The sequence below is a fragment of the Hypanus sabinus genome, chromosome X1 (genome assembly GCF_030144855.1).
Source record: "Hypanus sabinus isolate sHypSab1 chromosome X1, sHypSab1.hap1, whole genome shotgun sequence".
Lineage (NCBI taxonomy): Eukaryota > Metazoa > Chordata > Chondrichthyes > Myliobatiformes > Dasyatidae > Hypanus > Hypanus sabinus.
The window spans coordinates 30,978,426-31,002,530 of NC_082738.1; the positions used below are offsets into that span (position 1 = coordinate 30,978,426).

Genomic DNA, 24,105 nt, shown 5'->3' on the forward strand with positions numbered 1-24,105 from the left:
TCAGTATTCGTGCTTTGTACAACACTGGAACAGGCCCTTTGGCTCACCAGATCTGTGTTGAAGATATTTGCTGATCCCATCCACCAGAACTCTGCCTTTCTTTCAGACACACCCAGATTCCCCCCCCCCCCAGCTGGGAGTGCCATGAGGGCATGAGGGGCTGAGAAGTGAGGATGGAGCAGTTTATTCTCTTCGGCACCTTCCTGCTCTAAAAGCCTCGGACCCCCTGTCCATGTGGTAAAGTAATCAGAAACAGCAGTGCAGATGTTGAGCAGGCTGAGGCATGCAGACACATTAATCTGAGTGAATTCTCTCAGCCCAGGTCCCATCCCATCCCCGATCCTTCCCGCTCCTCCTCACCTGCCTGAGTGTGATTTGTAAAGGGTGCACATTTCAGTCAGTGTGCCAAAGGTGGAGGGACTGGGTGTTGAGAAGGAAGTTGAAAGGGGTGCCAGTCAAGCGGGCTGCTTTGTCCCATGCCTTGTTGAGCTTCTCAAGAGTTGGTAGAACCGCACATGCCCAGGCAAGTGGGGACTGTCCCATCACACTCCTGCCCTGTAGATGTGTACACATGGGTATGAGGCAGTGCTGGAGACTTCACGCACACAGGCACATGCAGATGTATTCACACAAAACGTGCACGCACACAAGAAACACGCACGTGTGCAAAATGTATGCACACACAGCATGCCTGCACATGCACGCACAACCATGTTCACACACAACATGCAAAAACCACACATGAGCACAAAATGCACGCACACAGACAGACACAAAACACAGTCGGTGCACAAAGATGCAAAGCTCACGAATGACAGTCCCTGACTGTACCAGGAATCTCCCTTACCCCAGTGGGCAGTTGGAAGGTCCAGCATTTTGTGACATAGAGAAAGACCGGCCTTGTACATACTCCCGGGTTGTCTGGAGATGACAATCTCTTGTTCCATCAGCTGCCCTCTGTTTCCCACGATAGCTGAATGTTGTCGGGATCGGTGACAGACAAGACACTATGACTGAAAAGAGACAGGCTGATTCCCAGTCCTATCAGGCAACAGAGAGACACTAGGCGGGATGGAGTGACAGGGGTGATAGATCACTTGCTGCCAGAGGTGTGAAAGTGAGTTGGGGGGGGGGGAATTCAGGGAAGGTATCTGGAACTTGGAGAGGAGGGGGAAGGATGTCGCAGCTGGAGGGAATCACAAAGATGGGGAGGAGCCAAGGTTTACAGAGATGGGGAGTGGTGTAGCACAGGGAGCAGTTATGGAGACGCAACATTCTCAAGTACTAAACTAAAAATTATGATCTCTAGTTTTCAATTCCTCAACCCTGGGGAGAAAAGTATCTCTGTGACCCTCTCCCATCTTGACACCCCTCTTGTCACTGTGACCCTTGCCACCCCTGTCTCTGCTACAACCCCCCCCCCCCCCCCACCATCTCTCTAACCTCAGGCCTCCTACACCTTTCCATCTCAATGACCTCCTCCTCTCTCCCCTGTCCCTGTGACTCCTCCCTCACCTATACCCCTCTCTATCTCTGACCCTCGCTGGCCCCTACATCCCTCTCTGACTCTGCCCAAACAAGTCAAGTTTAATGTAATGCTCACATGTACAGTAGAATGACTAACTTGCTTGTAGCAGCTACACAGGAACATGTAGCTTGAGCTGGTTGGTTCAAGAATCTGATAGGGGAGATCTTTGGTAATGGATGTTGCCTTCCTGATATTCAGCATGATCCCCTTGACCCTCAGGGTCTTGTATAGATGCACTACAGAAAGCATTCTGTCTGGATACTGGATAGTTCCATGACTTGGTATGCCAACTGCTTTGCCTGGGACCGCAGGAAACAGCAGAGCTGAGAACACAGCTCAGCACATCACAGAAACCAGCCTCTTTCTCCCCCCCCCCGCAACTTTATCTATGCTTCCTGCCTCAGTAAAATAGTCAGCAGAATCAAAGATCCCACAAAGATAGCAATGTTCACAAGAAAAACTGAAATTTAACAGATACAAAATGGTTAAAGGGAAGTAGCTGTTCCTGAACCTGGTGGTGTCGGACTTCTGCCTGATGGGAGCTGTGAGAAGATGGCCCATGTGGTAGGGATCTTTGATTGTGGACGTTGCCTTCTTGAGACAGCACCTCCTGTAGACACTGCCCATGGTGGGGAGGGATGTGCCTGTGGTGTACTGGGCAGAGTCCACGACTCTCTGCATCTTCTTATGTTCCTACATTACGGGCTAGAAAGAGTTCAGTTAGGGCACTTCCAACAGTACATCTGCAGAAGTTCAGAGTTTATGGTAACAAGCTGAACACCCTTAACCTAGTCTATTATTGAGACTCTCAGTTCATGAGAATAGTCTTGTAATTCTGGAGTAGTGGAAGACAGAGGGAAAAAGCAGTAGTGGATGGAAGAAAGGGAGAGAGAAAAATAGGGAGATAAATAAGTGAGGGGAGAGATGTTTATTCCTCACACAGTCTGCTATGAGCAACAAAACAAGCTCTCCCTCCATCACATCTGGTGCTCAAGGTTCTTGTTTTTACAGTCCGAGGCAAGCGCTGTGTGTGAGGGGGAGGGGAATCAGTCATACTATTCACACCAACCTCTGATTGACAAGGGTTGTCTTTGAGGCTGAGCAGTGACAGCAGATGGAAAGGAGCTGAACCTTGGTGACCTCACTTATAAGTATTACAACACAGAGCAAGCCTGAAAGGCAGGAGATCAGAGGAGAAAGGTAATAGGGGTTTGGGGGGGGGGGGGTGTTGCCAAGCATGTTTCTCCCTCACAGGACAAGTTATGGTCAACCAAACTACTAGAACTTGTGTGCAGTCATTATTGGGCTGATTTTGTGTAACCACGCCTTCCCAGGATGCGGCAGCTGCTCCAACCAAGACCGTGCAAAATTTTGGAGGAAGTAGAATCAGGTTTATCAAGGACCACCACTATCCAGGCCATGCTTTCTTCTCACTATTACTAACAGGCAGGAGGTACAGTATGCAAGACAATATGATGATTGATTATGGCATCTGTCTGTCTCAAAGGACAATGGAAGTGGCACTGGAGTCATTTCTGCAGGGCACAAGCCTGGGTGGAAGGAATGGAATCCTGAGATGCCCAGTCATCAAGATCCCCCTCTCTGCCTCCCCAGTCTAGTCCGAAGGAAAGCTTATGAAGTTATACGTTTGGCACCATCTTGGCTGCAGGAGCTGCTAGAAGGTTGTTCAATGAGGTCCAACCCCCTTAGGGGCTCCACTCCGCATTTGCTGTCTGGCTTTACTCCTGAGGCTACCAACAAGGGAGTGGGGCTATTTACCCAGAGCTGGAGATCTGGCTCATGAGCACCAGGGTATGTCTGTGTTTACGTGTGCAGGGGTCAAACCTCCTCAATGTCCTGTGGTCTCCTCAGCCTGAGTCAGAAAGTTTCTGTGTGTCGCCAGCGAGGAGGCACAACATGAGGCTTGCTCTTGGAGAAGCCATGTACTTGGTAGGGAGAGACTCACAAATTCTGCTCTCCTTTTCGTGAGACTGCTAGCCAGTATATGGTGGAAGTTGAAAGTGAGAGTGACAATCACTACCCACTATACTGGCACACTAGACGCATCTCAACAACCATTTTGTCACACATATGACAATAACAATGTACCTGCCTCAACCACTTCCTCTGGCACCTCATTTTATATACATTTTTTAAAAAAAAATTTTTAAACTTGTTTTGTTTTTATCTTATGACAGTAAAATCAAATATAAAATTTTAAAAATGCATACAAAATGAGCTGCCAGAGGAAGTGATTGAGGCAGTTACATTAACAACATTTAACAGGTACATGGAAAGGAAAGGTTTGGAGCAGGGGTTTCCTAACCTTATTGCTGTTGGTCCATGGCATAAAAAAAGGTTGGAAACCCCTGATTGTCCAAATGAGGGCAAATGGGGCTGGCTTAGTTGGGTATTCTGGTCAGCATGGAACAGTTGGGCTGAAGAGCGTTTCCCTGTTCTGTGACTCTGTCATAAAGCATCCATCAAGTCTGCATTGATGTTTAGAGTTCCTGTTCCTTGAAAGCAGTGGGCCATCAACCAGTGAACATGCGGAGAAATGGGTGTGGTATATGGAGATGCCTTGGTGAGCTTCTAATACCCTACCATGCTGATATAATGAGGCAAATGTCCCAGTAATTCTGAACAATTTAATTTAATTAACTAGAAGGATGTTTTGGATCAGGCTGATTACAAAGGCAATTCTGTTTATTGCTGGCGCACGTACAGTGAAAAATGTTGTTTTGCATGCCATCCATAGAGATCAATTCATTACTGCACTACATCAGGTAGTACAAGGTAAACAATAATAGAATACAGAATAAAGTGTTACAGTTACAAAGGAAGTGCAGACAATAAGGTAAACAGGCATGACAAGGTAGATTGTGAAGTCAATTGTCCATTTTATCATACATCTGTTCAATAGCTTTATAACATCAGGGTAAATGCTGTCCTTGAGTCTGGTGCTGTGTGCTTTCAAAATTTTGGTACTGGAATTGACTGACTATAGTTCAATACAGGCAGTCCCCGGGTTACGAACGTCCGACTTACGGACAACTCGTACTTACGAACCAAGGAAGGAGAACACCGTCCACCATTTTTAGTTGTTGCCATTGACACTTTGTATTTGGCTTAAATTTTTCTTAGTAAGATTCACCCTGACCGCCACCCCCCCCCCCCCCCCCACCCGGTTCCGGTCAGCTGGTGGTGCAGTCAGATCAGCACCGGGCTAGAGAATGGAAGTTCCTGAGTTTGATTTAGTGACAGACCACCCCCGTGCCAGGTTGATGTTGCCCATTGACTCCCGTACCGGGTTGATTTCAAGCTCGCAACTCAACCTTGACCTTGTAAAAAAAAACACTGCCACCTCCAGTTTAAATTCCCACGCGGAATATTGTGGAGGATCAAACACCTAAACCCAGCGCAGCCCCCACTTGTCCCATTTAGCCTGTCTCAGTGCGGTGGAGTTTAGGAACCGGGGAATTCGGTGCTGTGGTTCTTAGGACCCAGCAGACCTCGGGAGCAGGCACAGGTCAGGACCCGCCACAGTGTTTCTGTTCCATTGACGGGAAGCGATCGCGATTGAAAATAAAGTGGAAATAATAAAGCGTTTGGAAAGAGGTGAAACGTCATTGGAAAAGCGTTAGGCTACAGTCGGTCAATGATCGGAACAATTTTAAAGGATAACGGATAAAGTGAGAATAATGGAGCATGTGAAAGGCCCTGCCCTGATGAAAGCTACAATTATCACTAAGCAACGCAGCAGTTTAATTATTAGAATACATACGTTTCTTAAGTGTTTTATATGCATAGAAAGGTGAAATATATACTATATACTAAGACAAACGTTTGACTAACTGACGCTAAATAATACCGGATGTACTTGTTCCAACTTCCGTAGAAATCCGACAAAGATGGATTCAGGAACGGAACTTGTACATAACCTGGGGACTGCCTGTAGTTCCATTTAAAATAAGAGAAATGTATACAATATACATCCTGAAGTTCTTGTTCTCCACAGACATTCACAAAAACAGAAGAGTGCCCCAAAGAATGAATGACAGTTAAAACGGGAGAACCCCAAAGCACCCTACTCCCCCCTTCCACACACAAGCAGCAGCCAAAGCAACGATCCTCCCCCACCTCCACCCATTTCCGCAAAAAAAGCATCAGCACTCTTCACCCAAGTCAACCCTCAATAAAGTGCATGATCTGTAGTACAACAAAAACTCATCTTTTACCTGACAATTCGACATGCCACAGGTTTTCTCTCTCTCTCTCTCCCTAATAAAGAGAAAAACAGTTGTCCCCTTTCACAGCGAGAGAGGCAACATAACAAAACGACTCACTGATTTATAGTGTTAAGTCTGTCGTGCCGCTTTTTTTTTCCTGAGTGCTCTGCCCGGAGAATCTGCAACAATCTCTAACCCACCAACGAGAGAGAGCACAATCGCTGAGTGCAGAGACTCCAGCAGCTGATCTGCTGTTCTGTTCTCTCCCATGATGCTTCAGTTGGTGGCATTGGTTTAGGATCTGCCTGTCCACAGGGCCCCAAAGGCGTGCTTGTCTGCTAGGCCATGTCCTTGGGATATCAAAAAGCGGCCAGTCAGGAGAGGGTCCCACCACCACAAAGAACAGAAGTCTTGAGTGTAAATCCAAGTCACGGTCTTCACCAGACCCTCATCTACCCTGAAAGGGAAAAGGAGAGACATCAAAGGAAGAAATTAATGTTTTCACAGATGAGCACAAAGGAGTCACAATTTAGCACCATCATTCTCCGCCTCCTTATTGTCACATGTACTGAGATGCATTGTCGATGCTGTATCCTCTACCCTCTACTCTGTCCTGTCCCACCTGGAAAATGACATTTCATATGCCATGTTGCTGTTTATAGACTTTAATTCGGCATTTAACACCATCACACCCCAGAAATTGGTGGGGAAACTGACCTTACTGGGCCTCAGCACCTCCCTCTGTAACTGGATCTTGGACTTCTTAGCAGTAAGGCCACAGTCAGTCTGTGGGCAGCAATGTCTCTAGTCCCATTATGCTGAACACTGGCACTCACCAGGGCTGTGTGCACGGCCTGCTGCTGTTCTCACTGCTGACACATGACTGTCACAGGATTCAGCTCAAACCGTGTCATCAGGTTGGTAGATGATGCAAGAGTGTTTGGCCTCGTCAACAATAATGAGTCGGAGTACAGAGAAGAAGTGGAGCAGCTGGTGTGAGAAGAACAACCTAAAGTTGAACGTGGGGAAGACCAAGGAAATGATTGTTGACTTTAGGAAGGTGCAGACGAACCATCCCCCTCTGAGCATACGTGGCTCCTCTGTAGAGAGTTAAGTGCACTAAGTTCCTGTGAGTTCACATCGCAGATTACCTCACCTGGTCCCTTAATATCACTTCCCTGAACAAGAAGGCATAGCAGCACTTTCACTTCCTGAGCAAATTGAGGCAAGCGAGACAGGCATTTCTCCCCTGCCTCCCCACCCCACCATCTTCACTGAGTTTTACAGGACCATTGAGAGCGTCCTGACAAGTTGCATCTCCATCTGATATGGGAGCAATCGAACATCAGACAAAATGTTACCACAAAGGACTGTGAGAACAGCTGAGAGGATCATAGAGGTCTCCCTACCATGCATCAGGGACATTTATCAGGAGCGCTGGGTATGCAGGGCCCTTGGTATTCTCAAGGATCCCACCCATCCATTCAGCATCCTCTTCGACTTTCTACCATCAGGCAGGAGGTTTGAGGCATAAAACCAAGAGCAGTTTCTTCCCTCAGGCCATTAGGCTTCTGAACTCCACGCTGCATCACATTTGTAGTGTCACCGGATACTTTGTTCTGTATCGTACAATATTTAATTTATGCACTTTACTTTGTTTATCTACTGTGTAATTCACATGTAGATTTAATTCTTACTTACCTAAGTTATTGTGTGTTAATGTGTACTCCTGTGTTTTACACCCTGGTCCAGAGAAATGTCTCAATTAGCATCGTACATGTATACAGTTAAGTGACAATAGACTTGACTTGAAAAGCTTGTCGTACAGCAAGCTGTTCACACAGATCAGATCATCACACAGTGCATTGAGGTAGAACAAAGTAAAACAGTAACAGAATGCAGAATAGAGTGTCACAGTTACAGAGAAAGTAGTGCAGCTAGACAGTAAGGTGTGAGACCACAATGAGGTAGATTGTGAGGTCAGGAGTCTATCTTGTCATTTAATAGTGTTATAACAGTGGGATTGGAGCAGTTCTTCAGCCTGGTGGAACGTGCTTTCAGGCTTTTGTATCTTCTGCCCGATGGGAGAGGTAGAAGAGAGAATGTCTGGGGTGGGAGGGGTTTTTAATTGCACAGGCTGCTTCACTGAGACAGTGAGAAGTGTAGACAGAGTCCATGGAGGGGAGGCTGGTTTCCGAGATGTGCTGAGTTGTGTCCACAACTCTCTGCAGTTTCTGCCGGTCATGGGCAGAGCAGTTGTCGTGTCAAGCCATGAGACATCCAGATAGGATGCTTTCTGTGGTGCATCGACAGGGGGTCAACAGGGACATGTTGAATTTCTTTAGTCCCCTAATTAAGCAGAGACACTGGTGAGCTTTCTTAGCAGTGGTGTCTATGTGGTTCTGCCATCTATGAAGGTATTTCAAAATTGTTAGCATTGTGTCCAGATTGGTGAAGCAGAGTGTAGCTCCGTTGATTAGGGGAGGGTCTGATTTCACTGCAATAGAGAGATACAGCACGGAAACTGTTTGGCTTACCAGGTCCATGTTGGCCATCTGCACCAATCCCATGCCATCCATCCCATGTTCCCATAGACCATTGCCAGATCCTACCTCTCACCCTGTTCGTTGGACAGCAAGAAGATCCAACAAGTCAAAACTTGAAGAAATACAGCCAGATATTTTAACCACATCATGAGAAGATGGGATTCCTTGAAGAAGACTCTCATATTAGGTAAAACAGAAGGTAAAAGAAGGAGAGGGCGACAGAGGCTACAAGGGATAGGTAATAGTACTCAGGCAATGTGTATGACCATGGGAGATCTTAGAGAGTAAGTTTCCAACAAGGCTTGGTGTGCAGGAGTCCATGAGGTTATGAAGAGCAGGACTTGATTTAACGACTGAGCTCCTCTCACCCACACGCCAATTAACCCACTGACCCTACACACAGAATTTGGGAGGGCAGTTAGGAGGAAGAGCCCAAATGTTTTCCCATGTATATTCAATGATAATTTATCTTTAAGATCATATGTCACAATTTCCCTCCACACCATCCCATCACACACTTTCAGGGTCAGACACAGTGAAGCTCCCTCCACTGAACAGAAAGTTAACACACATGTTGTTCTAATGTCATGTCTAATTCGTATGGATTTCCAATGCACCCCAAAGAGTAATTTCTCTCACACTTAAAATGCAATAAAGGCCTCATCATTTCATTGGGCTGTGTCTGAAAACTGCTTGAGGCAGCGAGGGAGAATAAAATGCAGTTTTTAAGCACTGTATTAACCCCTTCCATGTACGTACCAGCCATTAAGCAGCTGGCGTCAGTACATTTTGGGAAATTAAAACCCATTGCAAACCGCATGCCAGATACAGTCGACATAAACGAGGGGGAACAAATTGCTTTTAAATCAGAGGCTGAGTAATTTCACCTGCTATGTAAACTGGATCAGGCTGTGTTGCTAATGAGGCCATTCACTTTGATAATTCTACATGCTGAGATCTTCAGGCACTTTCTGTTTTTTTTTGTTTCAGATATTATTCCCCAGCATCAGGTAGAATAACAGCATTGAATGTAGAACATAGAACACAAAACATTGAACACAGAACATAAAGCAAAACAGAACAAAGGACATAAATCATAGAACACAGAACATAAATGATACCACTACTGTGGCATCATCTGCAAATGTACCCTAATGTTTAAAAAGCACTTGGGACAGGTACATGGACAGGAGAAGTTTAGAGGGAAATGGGCCAAATGCTCAAAAACAGGACCAGCTTGGATGGGGGCATGTTAGCCAGCATGCATCAATTGGGTGGAAGGGCCTGTTTCTGTGGTTCAGGGTGTTGGTGAGACCATGTGTGAAACATGCATACTTCTAATCCCCTAAACTAAAAAAGAATCTAGTAGCCTTATAGGCAGTCTGCAGGAGATTCACCAGGATAATCTCTGAGATCAGAGGGTTGTCCCATCAGTAGGGACTGAACAGTTTAGGTCTGTATCTTGTGGAGTTTAAGAGAATGAGGGGTGACCTTATTCAAGCATCTCAGCCCCTGAGGGGGCATGGCAGGAGAGATGGATCATAGAACATTACAGCACAGTACAGGCTTTATAGCTCACAATGTTGTGTTGACATTTTAACCTATTCTACGATAAATCCCTCCATTTTTCTATTATCCATGTGCCTATATAAGTGTTCCATTCAACTACCACACTCTGTTTGTAAAAAAAATTGTCTCTGACATCCTGCCCTATGCTTTGCTCCAATCACTTTAAAATGATGTCCCTTGTATTCCTGCCCAGGGGAAAAGTCTCTGACCTTCCACTCCATCTATGACTCTTATCACCTCTATCAAAGCACCTCTCATCGTGCTTCATTCCAAAGAGGAAAACACTAGCTCACTCAACCTATCCTCATAAGACATGTTCCCTAGTCCAGGCAGTCCTGGTAAATGTCCTCTGCACTGTCTCTAAAGCTTCCAACATCCTTCCTACAATGAGAACACAATGAATAGCCCTGTACTCTGCCTTCAAATTCAACCTTCCAAAGTGAATCACTTCACAATGTGGAAATGTTTCCATCACTGGGAAAATCTTGAATGAGGTGACATGGTTACAGGTGCAGTCAGTTAAGAAGGGGTAGGGGGAGAAATGGGTGAACATGATAGAGGAGTACAGGACAGCAGTGGAGGGTGGATGGTTAGAATCTTTGCCATAAAACAAAACAGAATTAGGCCTTTTGCCCCATCGAGTCTGCTCTGCCATTCGATCATGGCTGATTTTTGTTCTCCCTCAACCTCATTCTCCTGCCTTCTCCACGTAATTTTTGACAGCCTTACTAACCAAGAACCCATCAACCTCCACTTTAAACATATCAGATGACTTGGCCTCCACAGCTGTTTGTGGCAACGAATTCCACAGATTTACTACCTTCTGGCTGAAGAAATTCCTTTGTTATAAAGGGGCTTCCCTCTAATCTGAGGCTGTGCCCTCTAGTCCTAGACTCTTCACTATAGGAAACATCCTCTCCACATACATTCTATTTAGGCCTTTTAATATTCAGTAGGTTTCAATGACCCCCCCCCCCCCACCATTCTCCTAAACTCCAGTGAGTACAGGCCCAGAGCCAACAAACACTCCGCATATGTTAACCTTTTCATTCTTGTGAAGCTCCTCTGGACCCTCTCCAGTGCCAGAACATCCTTTTTTAAATATGGGGGCCAAAAGCTGCTGACTATACTCCAAATGTGGTTTCACCAGTGCCTTATAAAGCCTCAGCATTACATTCTTGCTCTTATATTCTAGCTCTTTTGAAATGAATGCTAGTATTGCATATGCCTTCCTCACTACTGACTCAACCTCAAGTTAACCTGGGACTCCTGCATGAGGACTTCCAACTTCCTCTGTGCCTCTGATTTCAGAATTTGCTCCATTTAGAAAATAGTCTCTGCCATTATTCCTTGTACCAAAGTGCATGACCATACACTTCCCTATACTGTATTCCATCTGTCACTTCTTTGCCCATTCTTTTTTGTCGAAGTCCTTCTGCAGGCTCCCTGTTTCCTCAAGACTACCTGACTCCACCTGTCTTTATATCATCTGCAAACAAGCCCACAAAGCCATCAATTCCATCATCCAGAGCATTCACATATTATGTGAAAAATAGCTGTCCCTACACCAACTCCTTTGGTTCACCACCAGTCAATGGACTTCTCTCCTAGGGAGGGTATTCTCTGGAATTCTTTGCCCCAGAGGGGATGGAGGCTAGATTGTTGAATGTGTGATATCATCAGAGTTTAGTATAGCAACTGCTCTGCCTGTGACCACAAGAAACTGGGGAGAGTTGTGGACACAACTCAGCACATTAGGAAACCAGCCTCCCCTCCACGGACTCTGTCTACACTTCTCACTGTCTCAGTGAAACAGACAGAATCATCAAAGATCCCACCCACCCCAGACATTCTCTCTCCCATCAGGCAGAAGATACAAAAGTCTGAAAACATGTATCACCAAGCTCAAGGACAGTTTCTATTCTGCTGTTCCAAGGTGATTAATCTGTTATTAATATGATAAAATAGACACTTGACCTTACAATTTACCTCGTTGTGATCCTTGCACCTTATTGTCTGCCCGCACTGCACCTTTTCTGTAACTGTGATGCTTTATTCTCCATTCTGTTATTGCTGTTCCTTTGCACTATCTCGATGTATTGATGTGTACCAGTATCTGTATTTTCTTAGGAGGTATAGCTTGTCACCAAACATGCTAGCTAACTTCCACAGATGTTGGTTGCATCAGGGGCTGGGCAGGAACGCAAAAATCTGCAGAGAGCAGTGGACTCTGCGTCACATCACTCCCCACCATCATTAGTATCTCCAGGAGGCATTACCTCAAAAAGGCAACGTCCATCATCAGAGATCCCCACCATTGTGGCCATGCCATCTTCTCACAGCTCCCATCAGGCAGGAGGTACAGAAGCCTGAAGTCCCACACCACCAGGTTCAGGAACAGCTACTTCCCTTCAAACATTCAGTTCCTGAACCGACCGGCACAACCCTAATCACCACCTCAGTACAGCAACACCGTGACCACTTTGCACTATAATCAACTTTTACTTCGTCTGAATTGTGTGGAGAGAGTCAGTAACTTTAAATCCCTGGAGGTTAATACCTCGAGGACCTGTCCTGGGCCCAGCGCACCAGCGTCTTTGTCAGGGGGTTCAGCTTGTCACTGAACACTAAACTGTTGGAAGTGTCCTGACTGGTTCAGTCTGATGAGGCAATTCGACTACACAAGAACGTCACAAACAGCAGAGAGTCGTGGACTCTGCCCAATACATCACCGACACATCCCTCCCCACCATGGGTAGTGTCTACAGGAGGTGCTGCCTCAAGAAGGCAACGTCCATCATCAGAGATCCCCACCATCTGGGCCATCCCATCTTCTCACAGCTCCCATCAGGCAGGAGGTACAGAAGCCTGAAGTCCCACACCACCAGGTTCAGGAACAGCTACTTCCCTTCAACCATTCGGTTCCTGAACCAACCGGCACAACCCTGATCACCACCTCAGTACAGCAACATTACAACCACTCTGCACTACGATGGATTCTTTGTTCAAACTGTGTTCTTTCTTGGAAAAATTGTGTATAATTTAAGTTTGATTTATATTTTCCTTCCAAATAGTGTGTCTCTGATGCTCTGTGCCTGTGAAGCTGCTGTAAGTTTTTCATTGCACCCGTGCATACAGGGGCGTGTGTTTGACAATAAACTTGATTTTCACGGAACATAGGACAGTACAGACCCTTCGGCTCATGACATTATGCTGACTTTTCAACCTACTCCAAAATCACTCTCACACTGAATTTTATGGGCTCTCTCCAAATATCTGCAAGTAGAGTGAAACAGCGGGGAAACAGGCCCTTCAGCCCATCAAGTCTGTGCTAACCTCCCATCCATACCAATCCCTTTCTATTCAATTCTCCCAGATTCTTTTCCTGCACCCATACAGAAACAGTTAGAAACATTGGACGGGTGACCTGTAAACTTGGAAGCAGTGAGTATGTGTGTCTTCTCACAGCTCCCATCGGGCAGGAGGTACAGAAGCCTGAAGTCCCACACCACCAGGTTCAGGAACAGCTACTTCCCTTCAACCATTCGGTTCCTGAACCAACCGGCACAACCCTAATCACCACCTCAGTACAGCAACACTGTGACCACTTCAGGGGCTGGGCAGGAACGCAAGAATCTGCAGAGAGCAGTGGACTTTCATTGATTGCAGCAGTAAGTACAGGCACAGAGAGGTCATGTTCCAACAAAATAAAAATTTATCCATCATCAGAGATCCCCACCATCTGGGCCATCCCATCTTCTCACAGCTCCCATCAGGCAGGAGGTACAGAAGCCTGAAGTCCCACACCACCAGGTTCAGGAACAGCTACTTCCCTTCAAACATTCAGTTATCTTAATCACTACCTTTGTAGAGCAACACTATGACCACTTAGCAATTTTTTTTGTTCTAATTGTGTTCTTTGTTGTAAAAAATGTATAATTTGTATTTAATTACATTTATGTCATAATTGTATAACTTGCAATTGTTTATAACTTGTACAACATTTGTTGTACAAGTTGCATTTATGTTTTTCTTGTGAACTTTGTATATCTAATGCAGTGTGCCTTTGATGCTGCTGCAAGTAAGTTTTTCGTTGCATCTGGGCACATATGGACTTGTACATTTGACAATGAACTCAACTTTGACATTATACCACTGTTTTGAGGCTCCTGCTTCTGTTATCTCATGTACTGGCACAGTTTTATCTGCTTTTCTGTGTGTAAGTCACAGCAACGGGACTTCACTGGTACAGTGTTTGTCCTGTCCCATCTGCAACCCCCTGTGCTATTGTCTGGTCTTGAAATGACAGGTTTAACAAAAATGCTCCTGTCACTTGAGATAGATGAAGGTTCACTGTGGGTGTACTGAGAACAGAGGATGTGAATCACCATCATGAGATGAAGAGTGTTTAAGACTACCCAGCTGTCAAAACTATTTTAATTAAAAACAATATAATATCCAAGATTAAGTACCCTAATATCCTGAGGATTTGCAAGAAACTGCAATTTCCCAGACCAAAAGCACAAATAAAATTGAGAATTTATTAATAAGGTGGTTTCTACAGATTTTATTGTACACATCAAGTAATGTTGAATTTCTTTTCTCTTCAAGTCTGTGGAATTGTTCTGTACTTCATTGATGTGGTTTTGGTTGAAGGACATTTTGGAAAGGGTTTGGATGGAAAAAGAGTTTCAACAGGTTTGAGCATGAATAGTTCCTTGGAATTAAACCTTGATTTAGCAATATTATGGAGCAGGATGAGGCAAGGCCGAACATATCTGGTGACAGTGCAAAGTGATTAAAGAAATGTTTAACCCCACATTGAAGGAAACTTCTGTGTATGTCAGATTTTGTGTGTGCATGAGAGAGTATGTGAGTGTGAGAGTGTGTCTGAGCAAGAGAGAGATTCTGAGTGAGAGGATGTGTGTGGAAATGTGTATGCAAGTACATTTGTTTCTGTCAGAGTGTATGTATGAGTGTGTGTTTGAAAGAATGTGTATAAGTGTAAGTGCATACATGTTCGAGTGTGTGTTTATGTGTCCATATAGAACAATACAGCACAGTACAGGCCCTTTGGCCCACAATGTTGTGCCGACCCTCAAACCCTGCCTCCCATATAACCCCCCAACTTAAATTCCTCCATATACCTGTCTAGTAGTCTCTTAAACTTCACTAATGTACCTGCCTCCGTCACTGACTCAGGCAGTGCATTCCACGTACCAACCACTCTCTGAGTAAAAAACCTTCCTCTAATATCCCCCTTGAACTTCCCTCCCCTCACCTTAAAGCCACGTCCTCTTGTACTGAGCAGTGGTGCCCTGGGGAAGAGGCGCTGGCTGTCCACTCTATCTATTCCTCTTAATATCTTGTACACCTCTATCATGTCTCCTCTCATCCTCCTTCTCTCCAGAGAGTAAAGCCCTAATTCCCTTAATCTCTGATCATAATCCATACTCTCTAAACCAGGCAGTATCCTGGTAAATCTTCTCTGTACCCTTTCCAATGCTTTCACATCCTTCCTATAGTGAGGCGACCAGAACTGGACACAGTACTCCAAGTGTGGCCTAACTAGAGTTTTATAGAGCTGCATCATTGCCCCGTGACTCTTAAACTCTATTCCTCGACTTATGAAAGCTAACACTCCATAAGATTTTTTAACCACCCTATCTACCTGTGAGGCAACTTTCAGGGATCCGTGGACATGTACTCCCAGATCCCTTTGCTCCTCCACACTCCCAAGTATCCTGCCATTTACTTTGTACTCTGCCTTGGAGTTTGTCCTTCCAAAGTGTACCACCTCACACTTCTCCGGGTTGAACTCCATCTGTCACTTCTCAGCCCACTTCTGCATCCTATCAATGTCTCTGCAATCTTTGACAATCCTCTACACTATCTATAACACCACCAACCTTTGTGTCATCTGCAAACTTGCCAACCCACCCGCTCCTGTACCTCCTTCTGGTGGCGTCAACGAAACGAGAGCATGATCAGGAAGGCCGGGGCCCCGGATGGTGAATATTCTGCTTTTCTACGCTCATCCCATTCTCGTAAACCATGCTCTAATCCAGGCCACATCCTGGTAAATCTCTGCATGTCAGTGTATGCTCATCTGTGTGTGTATGAGTCTGTACGTACCTCGTGTGCATGTGTCTATGCAGGTGTGTCTCTGTGTGCATCCGTACGTGCGTGACTATGTGTACATATTTTGGTCTCTATGTGCCTCTGTGTGTGTCGGTGCACGTGTATGTATAACTCTGTATTCTGTATTCCATTTGATCCCAGTGCACCGTGTCCTCTCCTTTACGCTGGGCGTTCGGTGCGAGGGAGATTCTGGCTCTTGTGTTTGTTTTTTCTCTCTCTCTTTCTCCCCCCTCCCTCTCACACAGCCTTGCCACACAAACCCAGTGAAATCAAAGAATCCTCGGCTTGACCAGCGAACAGACGGTGGTCTGTGCCGAGAGCAACACCCCATTATATAACCTCGCTCGCTGCAAACTTCCCACACTTCCCCCTTGTCTCCTGCACCTCCCACCACTTCATCCTAAGGCTGGTACTGGTGGCATCTCTCCTACCTCCGCTGAATACCCCAGAGAGTGAGGCGGGAGTGGAGAGGAAGATAGTATAAGGTCAGATTTGGCTCTGGTGCGAGTTATCAGCAGTTGTGTCTGTGTAGTGGGCTAAACGATAGACTGTGTGTGTGTCTCTGTGCATATGTGTGTATATATACATGTGTATGCGTACGTGAGTGTTTTTGTATGTCTGTGCATGCATGTATGTGTGTGCGTCAGCGTGTTTGTATGTGAGGCCAAAGTTGTGTGGCTGTATATGTGATTGCGCTTGTGTGCACCTGCACGTCTATGCATGTATATGTGCGTGTGGCTGTATGTGTTTATCTATGTGTATCTGTCTGTCTGTGAGGTTAAGCGGTGCATATACGTGCCTGTCTCTCTCTGAGGTTGTTTGGCTATCCATGCATATCTGTCCGTGTTTGTGTGTACTTGCCTGTCACGGTTTGTGTGTGCGTGCACGCGCATTTGTGTATGAGTCTCTGTTTATGTCTATATGCATCATTGTGTGTGTCTGTGTACAGTATGTATTAATATATGTATGTACACCTGGTGTAATATATATGTGTATATTAACACAGATACAATTCATAAGCCAAACGCGCCTTGCCACATGGACAAAAGCTCATACTCATACACCAAGCCAGTGAACAGTACAGTCTTTATACAATTAATATATATTAGAATCTGAGCAAATCGTAGAAAATATCCGTGATATATACAGTGCAAAAGGGCGCAGGCTGCTCGCGACGACCCCGTCCTCAGAGGTGGGTGAGCCGGGGGCCGTGCCGCGCCCAAACGCCGCAGGGACCATCCTGCGGCCCGAGGCTTAGCTGAGCAGGGCAGCCAGCGTAGTTGACCGGGATGTCGCCGGGGGAAGACGGGGCGCTGGAGAAAGGCGAGGGCGAGCGTGCCAGTCCGCTGAAGGTGGAAGGCGGACAGGATTCAACGGGGACGGGGTCTCCGGGGGGCCCAGGCGCTGTTCCACTGGCTCCGTGCCTCCACCGCGCTTCCCGCTTGTGTTTCATGCGGCGATTCTGGAACCAGACCTTGACCTGGCGCTCAGATAGGCGGAGAAAGCAGGCCATCTCCCGGCGCCGCGGGCCTCGCACGTAGCGGCTCAGGTGAAACTCTTTCTCCAACTCTAAAAGTTGCACGCTGCTGTAGGCTGTACGGGCTCGCCGGCCCGGATCCTCGGCCCTTCCTGTGGGCAAGGAGCGGAGGAAGGAGGGAGGGGACGAAGAGGGTAAGATGGGATGAGGGGAATTAGGGAGAGAAAGGGGAAGAATGAAGAAGGGTGGAAAGGACAGAGAGTGAGCTGTTAAAAACCGGAGTTAATGTCAACCAACGCTACCCCCACTCCTCTCCTCTCCCTTCCCCTTTAGGCTGGTGTTTTTGTTTACGCGCAGGAGGCGAGATGCATAAACTCATGCACACCATGGCGACATTTCACCTCTCCTCCCCACCCCCACTACTACCGCCTCCTCCCCTTGCCCGCTTCCAGTCTGGGGCATCGGAGACGATGAGACGGACAAGCAGGGGCGACGGCGGCACGCCCAGACAATAGGACGCGCTTGTTAGCTCACACACACACACGCTGACTGGGGTTGTCTGGAAGATAGGAATGCGAATCTCATTAGAAAAATTTGTGGTCGGGTGTGCGAGTGGGTGGGTGGTTGGGGAGGGGGCGAAGCCGGAGAGACAGAAGGCGGGCGAGAACCATACCTGGGTGCAGCGAGCTGTGCGGACAGACCCCGCGGCTTTCCTTCATCCACGGGAACACTCGCTCTGCTCCGGACCAGCTGGCGCGACAGTCCCGTGCGGGAAGGGGAGCCGATGAGCCGCGGACGGCGTTCGGGGAGGCGACGAGAGGCTTGGGCGGCCGAAGCGGAGACGGGACGGGCAATGCGCCGTGCGAGGTCAGCTTCCCATAGGGTAGCGTCTCCTGCATTATGTCCCCGTCCCCGTCCTCCGCCCTCTCCCCAGCGCCACCGTCCCCTTTCACCACCTTCCCGAGCCCACCAGCCTGGCGGTGGGATCTTCCTGTGCCGTATTCGTCGGTGCGAGTGCGGGTAGGAGTGGGTGGGGTCGTCCTGTGAGAGATTAGAGGCGGAGGTCATTCGGAGTCGCCCTCTCGCTCGATGTCCTTCGCTGGGCTGCAGGTGATACCTGGAACTAGAGATTCGACAGAAATTGGGTGGGGTGGGATGGGGGCGGGGGATGGAGGGGTGGAAACGTGGGGAGGAGAAGAAAATAGGTTAACTCGACTGGGAGTGGTCTGGGTTTCGGCGCTCTACCACTCTTCCCTGCCTATGTGTTAGCTACCTGTGAGCGGTGTCCCTTGGGTGTGTGAGAGAGGGACTGAGATGTAAGAGGGGTTAGAGGTGGACTGATAGATAAATAGATGGACAGAGAGGGAAGCATGGAGAGGTCTGAAATCGACGAAGAGAAGGTGAAGAGAGATGGATAGATAGAGAAATGCATAGGAAGAAGAGAAACAGAGATTTGGATGAATAGAAATACAGCGGGATGGAGAGATGACAGAGAAACAGATGGGTAAAGGGAGCAAAATTGGGCAGATAGTCAACAGGAGATAGGTAGAAGAGGAGAAACCAAAGTGGATAGATAGACAGACAATGAAAGAGAATGGAAGAAAGGGATAGAGAGTGGAGAAATGGATAACTAGAGTGAGAGGAGGATAGATAGAAATTGACAGTTGCAGAACAGGATAGAGCGGAGAGAATGAGAATGAAGCAGAGAGATAGAGCAGAGAGATGGATTGATAGATGGGAAGAGAAGGAAATAGACAGGAATAGATGCAGCTGGATGGGAGAATAAATTACGTGGTGTTGGGTGAAGGAGGAATAAGAAAGCGGGAAAGAGTGAAGAAGAGAAGAAGAAGTAGGGAAGGAGAGGAGGAAAGAACACTCCTAACAAAGAGAGAGAGAGAGAAGAGAGAAACTCTTTGGGAGAGAGCATGTGTGCGTGTGAGAGAGGAGGGAGTGAGGGGCTCTGTGTGTGTGTGAGAGGGAGACGTGTGTGTGGCAGTGAGGAAGAGTAAACGCGTGCGTGATAAGCAATAAAAGGTGTGAGCGTGTAACTGAGAGTGCGGATGATATTGAAATGTGTGTGTGAGAGAAATACGTAATTAGTGGTGGAAGGGCGTTTTGCGAATATCTTAGGGGCGTGTGCGTGCATGCCTGTTCTGCACGTATGTATGTGTGCGCGCCCCACTTCCAGGAAAAGATTTGTTCCGATTTTTAAAATATTTTATATATATATAAGACATCAACAACTGTATTCTTTGATCCACAGCATCTGCAGTTGTGGTTTTGTGCAAAGAGAAAGTCGGAGAGTGTGTGTGTGGGTGTGGGGGGCGGGCGGGGGTGGGGTGGACAGAGAGTCAGGGCGAAGGAAACAAATGCAAAGAAATCCGCGAAATAAATTTGGAATGTGTGTGTGTGTGTAAAAAATTGAGACCCAAGCCTGTCAGATTAAAATAAATTCGTTTTCTGTCAGTTTAATTTGGTTGACTGGAATTTATTATTATTATTATTTACTTACCCGTGTGTCCGTGGCCGCGTCTCTCCGTGTGGAATTTAAGGAGGATTTCATTCTCTCTCTCTCTCTCTCTCACACACACACACACACACACACACACACGCACACACACACACACACACACACACACACACTCGCACACACACACACACACACACACACACACGCACACACACACACACACACACACACACACACACACGCACACACACACACACACACACACACACACACTCGCACACACACACACACACACACACACACACACACACACACACGCACACACACACACGCACACACACACACACACACACACACACACACACAGACACGTGTGACAAATTGGAGACTTAAAGATTCGCCAGGAAACGGTAACACGTCAGACCTCCGTATCCTCGTATTTTTCTTTTAGTTCGGATTCAGTGGGAGAGACTCCCGCGATTCCCCTCTCGAAGCGAGGTTTACTAATATAAGAGAGAGAGAGAGAGAGAGAGAGAGAGAGAGAATAACATGTTCTTCGTTCAGTGAAATTTTATTGAGCATCTTTAATGAGCCGGCATTCGGTTACCACTCGTCCGGGCAGCGTGCGTCGGCATGTACAATCCGTGAGCAAAACGGAAAAGAAAATACTAAGGTTTTCATATCCAGTAGTCTCATTCTCCTTTCTCACTAATTACACAGACAATTAAAAAAAATCCATATCGCCCAACACTTTTAATTTTCTTTTACGCTCATTTAACTGGCAGACTCTTATATTTTGTAGATCGTACGTACATTTGTTTGTAAAAGACATTTTAAAAATGCATATATACCCATTTTTATGAACTCGGGTACATAATAACTCAAGAGCACTATATATATATATTAGCGTATAAAGCTGTATACATAAGCGTTTATACATTTGTGTGTCCTTCTCTAATTATATATATAGTAATTATATATAAATATCTACTGTATTATATATCGGGATTAGATTTATTATCACCTTCAGGCATACTTCCATTTATAGAACATTTTAATACAAATACATACATACATATTACTAAAGGGCTTCTACTTTTCAAACCACATTTTAAGCATACGTTACATCACATTTTATGTACAAATCTGTTCACGTTTGTACACATACACTCCAACAAATTATACATCTATACTGTATATAAAACCAATTTCAAAACGCATGTGCTTTATTGATAACCATAAATGTTATACTTTATATGCATTCATTTCTATAATATTTCCATATTTACACAGGAACAAAAAGATTTTAATACTCTCTCTCTCTCTCTCTCTCTCTCTCTCTCTCTCTCTCTCTCTCTCTCTCTCTCTCTCTCTCTCTCTCTCTCTCTCTCCCCCCCCCCCCCCGATTACATAGAGGACAATTCAGCATTTCTCCCCTAAATCAAATCTCCCCTCCAGGCACGTTTGACATTAATTCGACGTCAGGGATGCTAGTGACATCACGTCGAAAGAATTACTCGATAGAAGCATCATTTCCCCTATCAACCCCCGATCAAATATAACAGGGAACAGGCAGCAAGCCATACCATTTCACTGCCTGTCCGTTCTGTCTCGCTCGCTCCCTGTCCGTCTTACAGAAGACGCCGGGGCCGAAGCTCGGCAGCCTGAACGTGTGACAACAACAATAAAAAAACCTCAACCTCCGTATTGCCAGATGAGAAAAATGTCCGTTTGGTCTCTGAAACTTATCGTCAATCTATAATTGAATGCCTCCTTCTTAATAAATAGATTACAAGCGTTCCTTAAAAGAACGAAACGCCGTTTAACAGTGGGATCATGCTATCCACATACTCCTGGGGACCGGGACAGAATACTCCCATTGACCTCCCTCTCTCTCTGTTTCTCTCCTTTAATCTTCTGGGCGGACGCGTTAACCACATCTCTCCCTCCCTCGCTCGCTTCTTCCCGTTCGACAGACAGACGGACAGGCACGACCCGGTCACCGAGGATTTGGCGACGGCGAGATTTTTTCTTGCGAGCAGTTCTCATGTTAAGCCCTTTAGAAAGCCCATCGCTCCCGAGATAATCTTACAACCATTAGAACCACAGAGCAAGACCGCACAGAAGCCGACCCTTCGGTCTGTCACCTCCACGCCTGACCCTTTTTGCCGACCGACATACACACCAACAAACCTTTCCTCCCACGTATCACTCTCGCCTTGCCGTTTAAACACTCAATTAAATCCAATGCCATCTTCTCTGTAAAAAAATCTATGTTCAAAAAAAGTCTTTCTTCATAATAAAAATACAAAAGAAGGGACGTTGCAATTCTGTTACATTCAATCCTGTTAACAGAAGATACAAGAGCCTGAAAGCACGTACCGCCAGGCTCGAGGACAGCTTATGTCCTACCGTTAACATACGAGAATGGTCCCCTAGTACGGTAAGATGGACTCTTACCCTCACCATCTACCTCGTTATTGTCCGCCTGTAACTGTGACACTTTATTCTGCATTCTGTTATTGTTTTACCTTGTTCTACCTCAAAGTACTGATGTGATGAATTGATCTGTGCAGATGGCAAGCAGAACAAAATTTCTCACTGTACCTTGGTACATAACACAATGATACACCAATTGACCTACTTAATTTTTTAATTTTAACACAAGAGATTCTGCAGATGCCGGAAATCAAGAGCAACAGAGAAAATGGTTAGGCAGCATCCATGGAAATGAATAAATAGTCGACATTTCGGTCCTGTTAAAGGGTCTCGGCTTGAAAATCGACTGTTTATTCATTTCCATAGATGCTGCCTTACCTGCTGAGTTCCTCCACCATTTTGTGTATGTTGTTCCAATTTAATTTACCCAGTTTTACCGCTCCCCGGGCGCATGTAGCGAAGTTTTATCGAGTGTCAGCGTGGCCTCCAAGTTAATCATGTCCTCTGAAGGTTCAGTAAAAATTCTGATAATTTATTTTTATTTTGTTCCAAAATCGACAAGTTTAGATCTTTGTAGAAAACTGCAAGGGCGATTAGAAATCGGGTTCAATTGAAGGGTCCATAGGCGACTCACCAGAAAAATATATGTTTATATTTTTTAGAATAGAGGTTGTTGTAAAAGCTTAACACATCATCCCTCGGACGTGGAGCGCGCGCACATACAAGCATTAACGTAGATTTTTTTTGTTTGAATATATATTGTAATTGTAATTCTTCTGAATGAGGCCCTCTCACGGAAATTAATCAAGATTAGTACGGGGGCCGTGCGGGCGTGGGCCCTTGTTTAACGCAGAAATTAGGCGATAAAATTACTCTTGGCAGCTATGAAGGCATTTATTAAGATTTCGACTGTCAAACACGGCTGTGAGAAGCGCGGTGGGGCAGTGTGGAGGCCCTTGTTTTACGCAGAAATTAGGCGATAAAATTATTATTGTCAGCTGCGAAGATATTTCTGAAAATTCGACTCTCAATCGCATCCACTCCCTCAGACAGCGCTGTGAGAAGGCGCATACACACACACACTCCTAGTCCTTAAGAGAAAATTCCAAGATGTTTGACCTCTTGATGAACCACAGTGAAGACCATTATAGATCACCTGAACTCACATCCTGTGTCGGGTGTGAATCATATAGAACCACATAAAATTGTAAGGGGAGACTCACTTTTTTATATAAGGCACAGAGGGACGCACACACAATCGATCGTCCACACAGACCCCTTCCCTCACACACTGTCTGTCACACATTCTCCGTCCCTCTCTCACACGGGTACATAACACTTTCCCTCCCATCCCGCCCTCTCTCGCATCCTCTCGCGTACCGTCTTCCGCATAGACACTCTCTCAAGTCCTCACCACACATTTGCTCTTCCTCCCTAATCTCTCTCTCTCTCTCTCTCTCTCTCTCTCACACACACACACACACTCCATAATATCGCCCTTCCTCGCGTTCTCTCTTGCGCACATTAATGTCCCCCTTCCTGACTTTCTTCCTCTCATGCTCTCAGACAATTTCTCCAGAGAGAGCGAGAGAGAGAGGGAGAGAGAGAGGGAGAGAAAGATAGGGACAAAAAAGACAGCTTTTTCTTGTGCGAATCAGTAACCTAATGTGGAGTCAGCGTTAAGCCAGAGGCGATGAAAGACAGTC

General features: G+C 46.1%; 1 protein-coding gene across 3 annotated transcripts in view; it reads right to left on the reverse strand.

The window, feature by feature from the left end:
- Window positions 1-14,393: 14,393 nt before the first annotated feature.
- The window catches only part of LOC132384762 (homeobox protein Hox-A3-like), a 145,546-nt gene continuing 135,834 nt past the window's right edge, over window positions 14,394-24,105 (reverse strand). For all 3 annotated transcript variants that reach the window (XM_059956222.1, XM_059956223.1, XM_059956221.1), the window contains exons 2-4: window positions 20,003-20,463; window positions 18,164-18,613; window positions 14,394-17,642 (exon numbers count right to left, since the gene is read on the reverse strand). In XM_059956222.1, coding sequence (XP_059812205.1) covers window positions 17,200-17,642; window positions 18,164-18,389 — 669 coding nt within the window. In that variant the 5' untranslated portion in view covers window positions 18,390-18,613; window positions 20,003-20,463 and the 3' untranslated portion in view covers window positions 14,394-17,199. The remainder of the gene's footprint in view (window positions 17,643-18,163; window positions 18,614-20,002; window positions 20,464-24,105) is intronic.